The 16,289-nt window shown below is 66.2% G+C and overlaps 1 protein-coding gene across 1 annotated transcript; it reads left to right on the top strand.

Moving 5' to 3' along the window:
• Nucleotides 1-1,533: 1,533 nt before the first annotated feature.
• Nucleotides 1,534-13,899, top strand: LOC120393300 (class I histocompatibility antigen, F10 alpha chain-like). The gene is made up of 10 exons (XM_039517828.1): nt 1,534-1,727; nt 3,263-3,529; nt 7,508-7,783; nt 8,148-8,423; nt 10,836-10,955; nt 11,298-11,330; nt 12,010-12,042; nt 12,518-12,541; nt 13,082-13,114; nt 13,584-13,899. Exons 1-10 carry the CDS (start codon nt 1,661-1,663, stop codon nt 13,697-13,699), a joined length of 1,245 nt encoding a protein of 414 aa, XP_039373762.1. The 5' UTR covers nt 1,534-1,660; the 3' UTR covers nt 13,700-13,899.
• Nucleotides 13,900-16,289: the final 2,390 nt, after the last annotated feature.

Below are 16,289 nucleotides of genomic sequence, written 5' to 3'. Positions count from 1 at the left end.
CCCTGGAGCCAGGCTGGGGTTTGTACCCCGAGCTCAGATCTGGTTCACCCTGAGGCAGGGACGGGAGCCGGCCGGGTACGGCTGGGCCCAGAGCCGCCTTTCCCCCAAGGTCTGGGGGGTTGGATGGGGGGGTCGGTGCAGGCTGGTGCCCCCCCCCCGGGTGGGTTCCAGACCCTCTCGCCCTCCAGCACAGGCCCGGCCAGGTGAGCCGGGCGGCCGGCAGCACCGGGAGGGGGGTCCCACAGCACATGACGGGGAGGCTACAGCCCCGACCCCCCTGCTGGGCTGGGGGTGAGGAGAGCGAACCCCCCCCCCTCATGCCAATGGAACGAGGCTGAGCCTGGAGTGGGTCTGTGAGGGGCTCAGGAAACACCTGGAGGATGTGTGGGGGGGACGCTGCAGTGGAGAGGTGAGGGGGGCCAGGAACTGAGGGGGGGCCAGGAACCCAGGGGACACTCACCCCCATTCTGCCTCCAGCCTGCCCCTCCTCCCACCCCTGCCCCTGTGATCCTCTGGGCCCCTCACTCTGGGTCGCTGTGTGGGGTGAGGCCGGGGGGTGGTTGCTGGCTGGGGTACGAGGGGCGTTTGGAGGGAGGGGGTGAGCCCGGCTCATGGGTGATGGGGACTGACCCGTAACAGGGGAGGGGATTCTGGGATCCCCCTCACCCCCCTGCTCCCGGAGCCGGGCACCCCTCTGGGGCTGGGCACTGGGGTGACTGTCGCTGTAGAAAGACGCGCAGGTAGGGGGCCTGGGATGGGGGATCGTGAGCCGGCTGGGCCCTGCCACCCAGGGGGGCAGCATCCAGACCCCAGCGCTGTGAGACTGGCTGAGCCAGAGCCCCCGCGGGCAACTGCTGCTGGGCCAGACCCAGACACTGGGGGCCAAAGGCTGTTCCCCTCCCCTCCTGGCTCCCAGCCCCTCCCCTGCTCTAACCACTAGCTCCCACTCCCCTCCCAGAGCCGGGGAGAGAACCCAGGAGTCCTGGCTCCCAGCGCCCCCGCTCTAACCACCAGCCCCCACTCCCCTCCCAGAGCTGGGGAGAGAACCCAGGAGTCCTGGCTCCCAGCGCCCCCGCTCTAACCACCAGCCCCCACCCCCCTCCCAGAGCCAGGGAGAGAACCCAGGAGTCCTGGCTCCCAGCCCCCCTGCTCTAACCCACAGCCCCACCCCTCCCAGAGCCGGGGAGAGAACCCAGGAGTCCTGGCTCCCAGCCCCGCTGCTCCAACCCCCCAGCCCCCACTCCCCTCCCCGAGCCGGGGAGAGAACCCAGGAGTCCTGGCTCCCAGTCCCCCTGCTCTAACCCACAGCCCCCACCCCCCTCCCAGAGCCGGGGAGAGAACCCAGGAGTCCTGTCTCCCAGCCCCTCCCTGGCTGTAACCATTACACCTCCCTGCCCAGCCAGGTGTTTACCCTATGGGGGGAGGTGCCACCCTCTGGGACACTTTCACTTTCCGTCTCCAGCTGGCAGACGGGCTCTGCTGGGTCCCAGGGGATGGGGCAGCCGCTCCCTCGTGGGGCTTTCTCGGCTGGCCCAGCCCTTCCTGGGGCAAAGTCCCGGGGACGAGGCCAGGGACAAGGTGCACCCAGAGAGTCGCTCTGCTCGGGAGCCCAGTGGGGAGCGTCCCGGCCGATGTAGGGGGGAGAGCGACTGGGCTCAGCATGGCTGTGCCTGGCCCCCTCCCCCTCCTCCTGCTGGGGGTCTTCGCCATCCCAGGGGGCTGTTCCCGTGAGTATTGGGGTGCTACCCCCCAGCTCGGGGGGAGGGGCGGGATCCTGTGCTGGGGGGCATCGAGGGGGATGGGCCAGGGGGCAGGAAATGCTTGTATTGGGGTGAGGGGTTTGGGGGGATCGAATGCAGACCCCCCCCCAGGGCCCGGTTCTGCTCTCGGCCGCCTGGCTGTGAATCAGGAGTGAGCCGCTGAGACCGGGGGGTGTAAAACTAATGTGAGCCCAGAATCGAGCCCGGGTGGCTAGCTGGGCACTGGGACCCCCCGACCCCCATAGCCGGGCGTCCTGGGGAACGAGGGGGTGTCCTGGGGAGGAGTATGGCTGGGGAGTATGGCTGGGGGGCGTGGGGAATCCCTGCCAGTTGTTACGAGGGGAGGGGGGTACAGGGAACAGGGCTCCCCTCCCATCCGTGCTCAGTCTGTGTTTGTAGGAACCCCTGGTTCAGGGTCAGCCCTGCCCCACCTCCTGCCCCCCGCCATTAGGCATGTCACAACCTCTGGCTGTGCCTCAGTGTCCCCTCCCATCCCCCGCTTTGCCCCCTCCCTGTGGGACACTGGATTTTGCGGGGACGGCTGCTCCCCAGACACCCTGCCTAGCCCCCCCCCCGCCCCCCGTGGTTTCGATCCCCCGTCTGGCGAGCGCCCAGCGCGAGGTGGGTGAGGCTGCCAGACACTAATTGCTGCTGCTAATGAAGGTTTATGGGGACCAGAAGTCAGGATGAGGGGCCTGGTCATGCCAGACGCTGCGCAGACCCTGCTCAACTGAGATTAGCCCCCTCCCACCCCGTCACGCTGGGCACTGCATGGACCTCTGGCCCAGCAGAGAGTGAGGCCCCATCTACCCCCTCGCAGTATGGGGTGGGGTCCCGGCTCGCCCTGGGGGCTGGACGGGGAAGGGGGCTGCTGGCTGATGGGGGGGTCTCTGCCCCCCCCCCTGCAGTGTGGGGTGGGGTCCCGGCTCGCCCTGGGGGCTGGGCGGGAAGGGGCTGCTGGCTGATGGGGTCTCTCCCCTGCAGTGTGGGGTGGGGTCCCAGCTCACCCTGGGGCTGGGCGGGAAGGGGTTGCTGGCTGATGGGGTCTCCCCGCAGTGTGGGGGGGGTCCCGGGTCGCCCGGGGGGCTGGACGGGGATGGGGGCTGCTGGCTGCTGGGGGGGGTCTCTGCCCCCCCCTGCAGTGTGGGGTGGGGTCCCGGCTCGCCCTGGGGGCTGGGTGCGGAAGGGGGCTGCTGGCTGGTGGGGAGGGGGGTCTCTCTCCCCCCTGCAGTGTGGGGTGGGGTCCCAGCTCACCCTGGGGGCTGGGCGGGGAAGGGGGCTGCTGGCTGATGGGGAGGGGGGTCTCCCCCCCTCTGCAGTGTGGGGTGGGTCCCGGCTCGCCCTGGGGGCTGGACGGGGAAGGAGGCTGCTGGCTGACGGGGGGGGTCTCTCTCCGCCCTGCAGTGTGGGGTGGGGTCCCGGCTCGCCCTGGGGGCTGGGCGGGGAAGGGGGCTGCTGGCTGACGGGGGGGTCTCTCTCTCTCTCTCTCTCTCCCCCCGCAGACCCAGGCCCGCACTCGCTGCGCTATTTCTACACGGCAGTGTCGGAGCCCGGCCTGGGGCTGCCCCAGTTCACCGTGGTCGGGTACCTGGACGACCAGCTCTTCTTCCATTTCGACAGCGAGGGGAAGGTGGCCCAACCCCGCGCCCCCTGGATCCAGGCCGAGGGGCCCGAGTACTGGGACCGGCAGACCTGGATCGCCAAGGGCTGGCAGGAGGCCTTCAACGGCAACGTCCGCATCGCCATGGAGCGCTACAACCAGAGCAGGGGTGAGGGGCCGGGGCGTGGGGCCTGGCGGTGACCCCAGAGCCCGGGCCCTAGGAGGGACCCCAGAGCCTGGGCCTAGGAGGGACCCCAGAGCCCGGGCCCTAGGAGAGACTCTGTTCTGTCTCCATCCTCCATCCCTGGTCCCTGTGGTGACCCCAGGCCCAGTGGTGACCCTGTCCCATATCCCTGGGCCTAAGCATAAGAACATAAGAACGGCCGTACCGGGTCAGACCAAAGGTCCATCTAGCCCAGTATCTGTCTACCGACAGTGGCCAATGCCAGGTGCCCCACAGGGAGTGAACCTAACGGGCAATGATCAAGTGATCTCTCTCCTGCCATCCATCTCCGTCCTCTGACGAACAGAGGCTAGGGACACCATTCTTACCCATCCTGGCTAATAGCCATTTATGGACTTAGCCACCATGAATTTATCCAGTCCCCTTTTAAACATTGTTATAGTCCAGCCTTCACAACCTCCTCAGGTAAGGAGTTCCACAAGTTGACTGTGCGCTGCGTGAAGAAGAACTTCCTTTTATTTGTTTTAAACCTGCTGCCTATTAATTTCATTTGGTGGCCCCTAGTTCTTGTATTATGGGAATAAGTAAATAACTTTTCCTTAACCACTTTCTCAACATCACTCATGATTTTATAGACCTCTATCATGTCCCCCCTTAGTCTCCTCTTTTCCAAACTGAAGAGTCCTGGCCTCTTTCATCTTTCCTCGTATGGGACCCTCTCTAAACCCCTAATCATTTTAGTTGCCCTCCATCCCCCATCCCCAGGTCTGGCGGTGACCCTGTCCCTTGTTCCCATCCCTGGCAGTGACCCCGGGCCTAGCACAGACCCTCATACCCATGGTGATCCTGTCCCCAGACCTGGCAGTGACCCTGGGCCTAGCACAGACTCTTATCCCCGTGGTGACCCCGTCACCAGGCCTGGAAGTGACCCCATGCCTTGTCCCCATCCCCAGCAGAGACCCCCGTCCCCGGGCCCAGCAGGGACCGTAGCTCTCGGCTGAGCAGTGACCGTAACCCCAGTCCCAGCCCCAGCGCTGGCCGTAAGACTCCCCAGCCCTCGCCCTGCGCGGGGCAGTGCCCGTCACCCTGGGCAGAGGAGGAACCAGCCATCACCCCAGCCCCGGCCTCAGGGTACCCCCAGCCCCAGCCCCAGCGCTGAGCAGAGCTGTGACCCGGGCCCGACCCCTGGGCTAACAGTGACCCTTGTCTGACTCCTGGCTGAGCCGTGACCGGCCCCCGGCCCCAGGGCTAACGGTGATCCGACCCCGGGCCAAGCCATCGCCCCGACCCTCGTCCCGGCTGAGCCACGTTCCCAACCTTAACCCCAGCCCCCAGCCCCCAGCCGAGCCGTGTCCCCGACCCTCGCCCTGGCTGAGCCACGTTCCCAACCTTAACCCCAGCCCCCAGCTGAGCCGTGTCCCCGACCCTCGCCCTGGCTGAGCCACGTTCCCAACCTTAACCCCAGCCCCAGCCCCAGCCGAGCCGTGTCCCCGACCCTCGCCTGGCTGAGCCACGTTCCCAACCTTAACCCCAGCCCCCAGCCCCAGCCGAGCCGTGTCCCCGACCCTCGTCCTGGCTGAGCCTCGTTCCCAACCTTAACCCCAGCCCCAGCCGAGCCGTGTCCCGACCCTCGCCTGGCTGAGCCACGTTCCCAACCTTAACCCCAGCCCCCAGCCGAGCCGTGTCCCCGACCCTCGTCCCGGCTGAGCCACGGTCCCAACCTTAACCCCAGCCCCCAGCCGAGCTGTGTCCCCGACCCGCATCCCGGATGATCCCCGCTTCCAACCTTCACCCCAGCCCCCAGCTGAGCCGTGTCGCCGACCCTTGCCCTGGTTGAGCCACGTTCCCAACCTTAACCCCAGCCCCAGCCGAGCCGTGTCCCCGACCCTCGCCCCGGCTGAGCCACGTTCCCAACCTTAACCCCAGCCCCCAGCCGAGCCGTGTCCCCGACCCTCATCCCGGCTGAGCCACGTTCCCAACCTTAACCCCAGCCCCCAGCCGAGCCGTGTCCCCGACCCTCGCCCTGGCTGAGCCACGTTCCCAACCTTAACCCCAGCCCCCAGCCCCCAGCCGAGCCGTGTCCCCGACCCTCGCCTGGCTGAGCCACGTTCTCAACCTTAACCCCAGCCCCAGCCGAGCCGTGTCCCCGACCCTCGTCCTGGCTGAGCCGCGTTCCCAACCTTAACCCCAGCCCCCAGCCGAGCCGTGTCCCCGACCCTCGCCCTGGCTGAGCCACGTTCCCAACCTTAACCCCAGCCCCCAGCCCAGCCGTGTCCCCGACCCTCGTCCTGGCTGAGCCACGTTCCCAACCTTAACCCCAGCCCCAGCCCCAGCCGAGCTGTGTCCCCGACCCTCGCCTGGCTGAGCCACGTTCCCAACCTTAACCCCAGCCCCAGCCGAGCCGTGTCCCCGACCCTCGCCTGGCTGAGCCACGTTCCCAACCTTAACCCCAGCCCCCAGCCCCAGCTGAGCCGTGTCCCCGACCCTCGCCTGGCTGAGCCACGTTCCCAACCTTAACCCCAGCCCCCAGCTGAGCCGTGTCCCCGACCCTCGCCCTGGCTGAGCCACGTTCCCAACCTTAACCCCAGCCCCCAGCCGAGCCGTGTCCCCGACCCTCGTCCCGGCTGAGCCACGTTCCCAACCTTAACCCCAGCCCCCAGCCGAGCCGTGTCCCCGACCCTCCTCCGGGCTGAGCCACGTTCCCAACCTTAACCCCAGCCCCCAGCCGAGCCGTGTCCCCGACCCTTGCCCTGGTTGAGCCACGTTCCCAACCTTAACCCCAGCCCCCAGCCGAGCCGTGTCCCCGACCCTCGTCCCGGCTGAGCCACGTTCCCAACCTTAACCCCAGCCCCCAGCCGAGCCGTGTCCCCGACCCTCATCCCGGCTGAGCCACGTTCCCAACCTTAACCCCAGCCCCCAGCCGAGCCGTGTCCCCGACCCTCGCCCTGGCTGAGCCACGTTCCCAACCTTAACCCCAGCCCCAGCCCCAGCCGAGCCGTGTCCCCGACCCTCGCCTGGCTGAGCCACGTTCTCAACCTTAACCCCAGCCCCCAGCCGAGCCGTGTCCCCGACCCTCGTCCTGGCTGAGCCGCGTTCCCAACCTTAACCCCAGCCCCCAGCCGAGCCGTGTCCCCGACCCTCGTCCTGGCTGAGCCACGTTCCCAACCTTAACCCCAGCCCCCAGCCCCCAGCCGAGCCGTGTCCCCGACCCTCGTCCTGGCTGTGCCACGTTCCCAAACTCCACCCCCGCCCCCAGCCCCCAGCCGAGCTGTGTCCCCGACCCTCGCCCTGGCTGAGCCACGTTCCCAACCTTAACCCCAGCCCCCAGCCGAGCCGTGTCCCCGACCCTCGCCCTGGCTGAGCCACGTTCCCAACCTTAACCCCAGCCCCCAGCCCCCAGCTGAGCCGTGTCCCCGACCCTCGCCCTGGCTGAGCCACGTTCCCAACCTTAACCCCAGCCCCCAGCTGAGCCGTGTCCCCGACCCTCGTCCTGGCTGAGCCGCGTTCCCAACCTTAACCCCAGCCCCCAGCCGAGCCGTGTCCCCGACCCTCGCCCTGGCTGAGCCACGTTCCCAACCTTAACCCCAGCCCCCAGCTGAGCCGTGTCCCCGACCCTCGCTCCGCACTGAGTTCAGTAGCAACACAAGTGACTCGCCCTGGGGTTGTCTGCGGCGGCGAGGTCATGGGGGCAGCAAGGGACAGTGAGGGGCCGTGGGGGCAGCGAGGGGCCGTGGGGGCAGCGAGGGGCTGTGGGGGCAGCAAGGGATTGTGGGGGCAGTGAGGGGCTCAGGGGCAGTGAGGGGCTGCGAGGGATTGTGAGGGCAGTAAGGGGCTGTGGGGGCAGCGAGGGGCCGTGGGGGCAGCGAGGGGCTGAGGGGCCATGGCCCCGAGTCAGGTCTAACGAGCCGCGTCAGGCGCCGTGGCCGGATCTGCGGCCTCACCCGGCTCCGCGCGTCTCTCCAGGCCAGCACACCTTCCAGTACATGTACGGCTGCCAGCGGCGGGCGGACGGCGGCACGGGGGGCTTCCGGCAGTATGGCTACGACGGGCGGGATTTCCTCTCCTACGACACCCGCACCCACACCTGGGTGGCGCCCAGCAAGGAGGCCGAGGTCACCAAGGGGAAGATGGAGGCCGACCGGCACCTGAGCCAGCAGCAGCGGGACTATCTGGAGCGGAAATGCGTCGAGTGGCTGCAGAAATACCTGGACTACGGGAAGGAGACGCTGCAGAGGAGAGGTGAGGGGGGCAGGGAGCCCACCCGGGTGGGGGGACCCCCCTGCAGAGACTCCCCCACTCCCTGGCCTGTCTGAGACACGAATTATATTGACCAGGGCTGGGTTACAGGGCAAGATCCCCAGAGGTCAGCTGAGCCTTTTGGGGGGGTCCCCTTCTGTGCCATGCCGGCAGGGTGCAGAGACCCCTCCCCTGGCAGGTCCCATCTCCCCTGGGCTCCTGTGCGGGGCAGGTCCCTGTGGGGTGTTTCCCTGGCTCTGACCTCTCCTGCTTTCCAACGTCTGGACCATGGGGGGGGCTAAGGGACCCGGGTGCTGCTCAGTGGCCCTAACCCCGTGACTCCCCCTCTGCCCCCTCGTCTCCCCAGAGCGCCCGGCCGTGCGGGTCACCGGCAGAGACGCCCCCGGCGGCCCCACCACCCTCTGCTGCCGGGCCCACGGCTTCTACCCCCGGGACATCGCCCTGAGCTGGCTGCGACACGGGGAGAGCAGCGAGCAGGAGACGTGGCGAGGGGGGGTCCTGCCCAACGGGGACGGGACCTACCACGCCTGGGCCACGGTGGAGATCGACCCCCGGGAGAGAGGCCTGTACCGCTGCCGTGTGGAGCACGAGAGCCTGGCCGAGCCGCTCATCGCCGTGTGGGGTGAGGCTGGGTGTGTGTGTCTGGACGCTGGATGAAATGGGGGGGGGTGTCACAGGGCGACTGGCCCTACAGCCCCACTGGTAACACACTCCGCTTACCTCCCCAGGTGGAGAAAATGAGCGAAGCTGCAGGACAGGCAGGGCCTGTGGCTAGCGGGGGAGCTCGCTAAGACAGGAACCAGAGGGGAGGGGGCACCCTGGAAAGCCAGAGGGAGCTGATAAATGAAGCGGGGTGTGACCGCGGAGCCAGCCCGGGCGGGGGTGTGACTGTGGAGCCAGCCTGGATCCCAGCCGGGCCGGGGTGTGACCGCGGAGCCAGCCTGGGTCCCAGCCGGGCCGGGGTGTGACCGCGGAGCCAGCCGGGATCCCAGCTGGGCCGGGGTGTGACCGCGGAGCCAGCCGGGATCCCAGCCGGGCCGGGGTGTGACCGCGGAGCCAGCCGGGATCCCAGCCGGGCCGGGGTGTGACCGCGGAGCCAGCCTGGATCCCACCCGGGCCGGGTGTGACATGAGCCAGCCTGGATCCCAGCTGGGCCGGGTGTGACCGTGGAGCCAGCCGGGATCCCAGCTGGGCCGGGTGTGACCGCTGGAGCCAGCCGGGATCCCAGCCCTGGCCGGGTGTGACCGCGAGCCAGCCGGGATCCCAGCCGGGCCGGGTGTGACCGCGAGCCAGCCGGGATCCCAGCCGGGCCGGGTGTGACCGCGAGCCAGCCGGGATCCCAGCCGGGCCGGGTGTGACCGCGGAGCCAGCCTGGATCCCAGCTGGGCCGGGTGTGACCGCTGAGCCAGCCGGGATCCCAGCTGGGCCGGGTGTGACATGAGCCAGCCGGGATCCCAGCCCTGGCCGGGTGTGACCGCGAGCCAGCCGGGATCCCAGCTGGGCCGGGGTGTGACCGCGGAGCCAGCCGGGATCCCAGCCGGGCCGGGGTGTGACCGCGGAGCCAGCCGGGATCCCAGCCCTGGCCGGGGTGTGACCGCGGAGCCAGCCGGGATCCCAGCCCTGGCCGGGGTGTGACCATGGAGCCAGCCAGGATCCCAGCCCTGGCCGGGGTGTGACCGCGGAGCCAGCCGGGATCCCAGCCCTGGCCGGGGTGTGACCGCGCAGCCAGCCGGGCTCCCAGCCCTGGCCGGGTGTGACCGGAGCCAGCCGGGATCCCAGCCCTGGCCGGGTGTGACTGGAGCCAGCCGGGATCCCAGCCCTGGCCGGGTGTGACCATGGAGCCAGCCGGGATCCCAGCCGGGCCGGGTGTGACCGCTGAGCCAGCCTGGATCCCACCCGGGCCGGGTGTGACCGCGGAGCCAGCCGGGATCCCAGCCGGGCCGGGTGTGACCGGAGCCAGCCTGGGATCCCAGCCCTGGCCGGGTGTGACCGCGAGCCAGCCGGGATCCCAGCCCGGGCCGGGTGTGACCGCGAGCCAGCCTGGATCCCAGCTGGGCCGGGGTGTGACCGCGGAGCCAGCCTGGATCCCACCCGGGCCGGGGTGTGACCGCGGAGCCAGCCTGGATCCCAGCTGGGCCGGGTGTGACCGCGAGCCAGCCGGGATCCCAGCCCTGGCTGGGTGTGACCGCGAGCCAGCCTGGATGCCAGCCGGGCCGGGGTTTGACCGCTGAGCCAGCCGGGATCCCAGCTGGGCCGGGTGTGACCGTGAGCCAGCCGGGATCCCAGCCCGGGCCGGGTGTGACCGCGGAGCCAGCCGGGATCCCAGCCGGGCCGGGGTGTGACCCTGGAGCCAGCCCGGATCCCAGCCCTGGCCGGGTGTGACCGGAGCCAGCCGGGATCCCAGCCCGGCCGGGTGTGACCGCGGAGCCAGCCGGGATCCCAGCTGGGCCGGGGTGTGACCGCGGAGCCAGCCGGGATCCCAACCCTGGCCGGGGTGTGACCGCGGAGCCAGCCTGGATCCCAGCCTGGGCCGGGGTGTGACCGCGGAGCCAGCCTGGATCCCAGCCCGGGCCGGGGTGTGACCGCGGAGCCAGCCTGGATCCCAGCTGGGCCGGGGTGTGACCGCGGAGCCAGCCGGGATCCCAGCCCTGGCCGTGGTGTGACCGCGGAGCCAGCCGGGATCCCAGCCCTGGCCGGGGTCCCGGGCACTGAAACGTTGGCTGGGGGTGGAACGGGGTTGGGAACACGGCGAGCCTGGTGCCAGGCCCCTGTGAGTTAGCGGGAGTTTAACAAAGGATTGAAAAGGGAACGCGAGGCCTGGGCCCCGGGGAGGAGCGACGCTCGGGAAGGAGCAGGGAGGGGCGCCCGCTTCCCCTGGCCGCCGGGGTTTGCAGAATAAGGGACGTTCCCGGAACAGACTCACCGCGGGGTACGGCGCATGGGGCAGGGTAAAGAGACAGCCCTGGGGGGTGCGACTGGGGGATGGGAAGGACATGGTGTTTGGGGGGGTCTCTCACCCCCTGCTCCCTTGCAGAGCCCCCGTCCCGCTCGGCCCTGCTCCCTGCGCTGATTGGGGCCGTCGCTGTCGCTGTCGCTGTCGCTGCCCTGCTCGCTGGGGCAGCCGGGTTTGTTCTCTGGAGGAGGCGGCGCTCAGGTAATGGGGGGCCGGTGGTGCCACCTCTCAGCGTGGGGCGTGCGATGGGGCCCGGGGGCTGCAGCAATCTGGAGGGGGACCCCTGTGTTGGGGCTGTGTCACTGGGTGACTGCCCCGCGGGGGGCTGGGCCAGAGACCCCGCTGGGGGCTGCTGCGGGGCATAGCCAGAGATGGGGCGGATGGCGCTGGGTCTCTCTGTTCCCTTCCTTACGCCCGGCTTCCCCCGGGACACTGAGTCGCGCCCTGAGCCCCCGGGGTCTGTGCTGGGCCGGGAACACGGATCGGAGCCGGTTCCTGCCTCGGGAGCGGCCGCACTCACTGCGATCTGCCTTCTCTCTGCAGGGAAAACCGGAGCCGGATACACCCCAGCTCAGGGTGAGTGTGAGCCCGTCCTGGCTGCTGGCAGGTGTGGGGAGGGGGCACGGCCCAGCTCGGGAACCCTCCCCTGGGACCGGGCGCTAACACCCCATCGCCCCCTGCTCAGCCAGTCACCCGCAATCCCCTGTGTCGCGCGACGTGCTCCCGGCTCTGCGGGGTGCAGAGAGCTTGTAGGTACAGAGAACCGGACCCCTCAGCTGGGTCCATCCTGGGGGGCAGCGAGCCAGACCCCCACGTCTGCCCCTCACTCCTCCTCCCCAGCCAGCTCCAGACTGAAACCTCCTCCAGCCCCTCCTCCTCTGGCCTTTGTCTCTTTCCCAGGCCAGGAGGTCACCTGATCTCTTTGTTCACCTTTAGCTATTTCCTTGCAGGGGGGAAGGGTCCTGACCATTTGTTGCCAGGAGACAGAGTGTCGGCCATCTATGCACCCTGAAGACTTAAGAACTGCAAAGGGGAAACTGAGGCACCCACACAGTATTCAGAGGAAACATTAAAAACAGTCCCACTTCGTCCCAGCTGGCTCTGCCCGGGGCAGCTCTGGGTGATGCTGTTCCCTGTCTGGGGCAGGCTGGGGGGAGGTGAGCCTGGGGGGCGGGGGGAGGGTGTAATTGATTCCTAGGGAGACGTCTGCCTCGCCAGTGTTCAGGAGACACTAACCCCCCTTCTCCCCCCACAGAGGGCAACCGGGACTCCAGCTCCTCTCCGGAAGGTAAGGGGTTAATGATGGAGCAGGAGGGGTGACCCGTTAACCCTTCAGTTCCCGGTCAGAGGCCCCAGCAGGGAGACCAGGTGGGGGTGGGATCTCTGCGGGGGGTGTGAATGGGACTTGGCGATTCACCCCCACCCCCCCCAGGAGGGTCATCTGTGAGCAGAGCAGGTAACCAGGGGCCCCTCCTTTCCCCTCTCTGGGGCCAGGCTCCCCCTGGCAGAGCTGGGAGGGACGGTCCCTGAGATCCCACCGCTGGGGCCCTGCCACGTGGGCCCTTCCTCTCCCAGCCTCGGGGTCAGGGCCCCCCAGGCCGAGCCGGCAGCGATGGTCCCTGGGTCCCAAGGCAGCTCCCCCGGGAAGGGGTGGGTCTAACAGGATGGGTGGGGCTGGAACCCCTCCGAGGGGGGCCGTGACCCCGGGAGCACACTCACCCCCTGGGCTCGGAGACGCTGACCCTGTCCCCTTCTCCCCACAGCCAGCCACAAAGGATCCAGCAGGGGTAAGTGCTGGGTGGTCCAGCCCCCTTGGGGATCGGCTGCGGTCACAGAGACCTCTATGGGGAGACGCCTTCCCCAGGCCTGACCCGGGGTGCCCGGGACTCGGGTGGGGGAGGTTGTGTGGGGAGGGGGCTGCAGCCCGGCAATGTCTGAGGGCTCATTGTACCTCAGCCCCTATATGAACTGGGACAGGAGTGGGGCTGAGGATGACCCCCGCACAGCAGAGCTGGGCTGGGACCCAGATACCAAGACCCTCAGATCCTGACCCCCCCGGCCATTCCCGCCCCAGCTGGGGTCCCTGCGCTCCCCCACCCCATCCTCCAGCCCTGGTGCGTTAGGGGGATTGTTACCCCAGAACTGGGTCTGCCTGGCCCCGGCCCCTGCCCCCTTTCTGATCCCTTCCCATGGTCCCTGCCTGGGCTGGGCCATTTCTGGGCCTCCGAGACGTTCTGCTCACCCCAGTCTGATCCCAGTGGCGCGGGGTGGGGGGATCGGCCAGGAACCAGCCCCCGGCAGAGCTAACCCCCTTCTCCCTCCCACAGGCAGCGACTCCGGGTGTGACACCGGCTCGCTAGGTAAGTGGTGACTCCAGCCCAGGGCGCTGGCTGCTCTCTGGGCGTGCGGCTCCCCCCGGCCATAGGCCCAGAGCCCCCCAGGCCCTGCTCCTCTAGCAGACCAGCCTGGGGGCAGAGCGGGGGAGTCTGAGCGCCTACTCCCCGCGGTGGGGAGCAATGAACCCTCCTGGGAACTCCCTCCTCTTTCCCCCCCCCCTGCCCAGGCAGAGCTGGGAGCGACCCTGCTGGGTGTGGAGCGTCTCACCCCATCTGGCCCTGCTGCGGGGGGGTCTGGAGAACGGCCTGAGGGTGGGGGGAGCCCCCTCTCCGGTGTCAGCCCTGAACCCTATGAACAGACATGGCTCCTGCAGAGGCACCAGTAGAAAAAGGGGGTGCACTGGGGGGCACTGCCAGAAAAGGGGGGCATGGGGGCTGCCAGAAAAGGGGGGGCTCTGGGCTCCCCCCAACTCCCTGTATCTCGGTCCTGCAGGGTCGGCAGCCACAAGTGTGGGAGTGACCAGTCTCCATCCAGAAGCTCAGCAGCTCCTCGCAGTGGGTGTTCCTGCCCCGCCCGACGACGGGGACACCCCAGCGGGCATCGTCTAGGCTGGAGTCGTTCCTGGGGTCTCCCCCCCCCTCAGCCGCTGACTGCCCGTGTGACCTGGACTGAATCCCTCACCCTTTCCCTCTGCCTCAGCGCCCAGGCCCCGGGTGCGACGCTCGGCTGCCTCGCGGGGCCGTGGTGGGTTTGTGGATAAATCTCTGCATTAAGCATCTTCACGTAACTTTCCTATGCCTTTGTATTATGCCTCTGTTCTCCTACAACTCTGTATCAGATCCCTGTAAAGAAAACTTTGTACTGAGCCTTGGTATAATGTTAAAAAATGTCTTTTCACTAGGAGTAGAATAAGATCCGCCCCCCCTTTAATCAATTGCCCTGTTGAATGAGCGAGCTGTGAATGAGGAAGGCGGGAGCAGCACCTCCAGGCAGCTGCAGCCCTTGGAGAGGGGCTGGGAGCCAGCCCCAAGGACAATAAACGTGTCCAGTGGGCTCCCTAGGGAAGCTCAGACACTGACGGCCTCGGGGCTTAGAAGCCAGCACCTGCTTTTGGAAACACCCTCTGTGCAGCACTGGGACACCCCCAGAAGGAAGCAGCACAAAGGACCAACGGCCACAGACACAGATTTTGGAGCTGGTGCAGATTTGCATGAGAGGGAAGCTGCTATAAACGTGAGGGGTCTTGCAGAGCACCCCAGCTCCACCCCTCCCCCATCTAACTCACCTGGCCAGTGCAGGGGAGGGGAGCAGCTAGTTGGCAACAACAACAAGACAGAGTGTGTGTGTGTGTGTGAGTGTGATATAGATCATATCATACAGCTGACACAGTGCGGGTTGATAGAATCATAGACTGTCAGGGTTGGAAGGGACCTCAGGAGGGATCTAGTCCAACCCCCTGCTCAAAGCAGGACCAACCCCCAGATTTTTACCCCAGTTCCCCAAATGGCCTCCTCAGGGATTGAACTCACAACCCTGGGTTTAGCAGGCCAATGCTCAACCCCCTGAGCTATCCCTCCCCCAATAAATGTGGGGCTTTGCCTTATCCCCCCTGAAAAGATCCTGTGCAGCACTTTAAGTACAACAGGTTAAGTACCTGGGGGATCTGTCAGACTTACAGTGAAAGCTGCTGTGTGGGGCAGGGACCCTTTGATTTCTCAACCAGGGGACGCGCACCCCTGGGGGGTCACAGAGACCTGCCAGGGGGTACATCAACTCCACTGGATATTTCCCTAGTTGTGCAGCAGGCTACACAAAAAACACCCGTGAAATCGGTGCAAACTGCAGTTTCATACCGTGACTGTTTCCATGGCTCTGTGTAATGCACAGGGCACTGACATGTAAGTGCAATGTTTATATTCCAGTTAATTTATCTTATAATTATACAGTAAAAATGTACTACGGTATTTTTCACTCCATGCATCCGATGAAGTGGGCTGTAACACAGAATCATAGAATATCAAGCTTGGAAGGGACCTCAGGAGCCTCTGCCCACGAAAGCTTCAGCCCAAATAAATGTGTTAGTCTCTAAGGTGCCACAAGGACTCCTGTTCTTTTTGTGCATACAGACTGACACGCCTCCACTCGGAAATGTTTCAGTAACAGTGTGACTGTGACACGTCTGTATTTCATGTCTGATTTTTAAGTACTTTTAAGTGAGGTGAAACTCGGGGGACGCAAGACAATCCGCCTTCGGAAAGGGGGACACTCTGGAAAGCGTGAGAGCCGCTGGACTCGCTCGTGTCTCTGAATCCCTGGAATAAAGGCCCTGTCTCTGCTGCACCCCTCACCTGTTGGGTGTTTGCTGTGTCTGTCTGAGCCCGTCTCCCCACCCGGCGCCGGGCTCTGCTGCCCCCGCGAGCCGAACCGCCCTGCTGCTGAGAACTGAAAACTCCAGTCAAAGCAGGAGGATTCACAGGCCGAGGCCTGGGGCGTCCCCTGTTGGTGCCGTTGCAGCCGGGAGCCGGTAAAGCCCAATGGCTCCATCACATTTGAACGAATCTGGATCCTGTTTGAATCAGAGCTGCTCGCTCCAGAGCCACGTACAGACAGACCCGGCTAACACCGCACAGACCACGGCGCTCTCAGTCCCAGCGGCTCTGGTGTGACGTTATGAGTGTGATATAATATCTCATTGAAAGGTGACAGGGCCAGAAAGAGTTAATTAACTCATAGACTGACCTGACCCATGGGTGAACCTTGAGGACGGGTTAGGAAGATCTGTAAATGACTAGAGCTTTGAAATGCAAGTCTGCATTGGTAGAGGTAGAAGGGGAGATGTTTGCTCAGGTCTTGCGATGGCAGCAAACAAGTCTTGTCCATTGCTATAGTTTTAATTCAAAGATCAAAAAAGGAATATTAACATTTATGATGATACTTGAGTGAAATAGTGTTATTGTCTATGTGTCTCTGTGAAGGTTGTGCTAACCTGTATCTGAACTGTTTAATGGATAAATTACCCTGTGCTAATTGCCAGGATGTTTGGGAGAAGGAGTTGAGCCTATTGTTTTCTCAGGCCGAAAGGCTGCTGGAAATGTATAAGAAGCCTGGGACACGATCTTGCTTCATCTCAGATCTGCTTTGGGTTTCAAGAGGGGGAAACCTTAAGCCACAAGGATTGAGATCCCCAGTCACTGACCG

The sequence above is a fragment of the Mauremys reevesii genome, unplaced genomic scaffold (genome assembly GCF_016161935.1).
Source record: "Mauremys reevesii isolate NIE-2019 unplaced genomic scaffold, ASM1616193v1 Contig18, whole genome shotgun sequence".
Classification (NCBI taxonomy): domain Eukaryota; kingdom Metazoa; phylum Chordata; order Testudines; family Geoemydidae; genus Mauremys; species Mauremys reevesii.
This window is presented reverse-complemented; position numbering and strand designations above follow the sequence as displayed.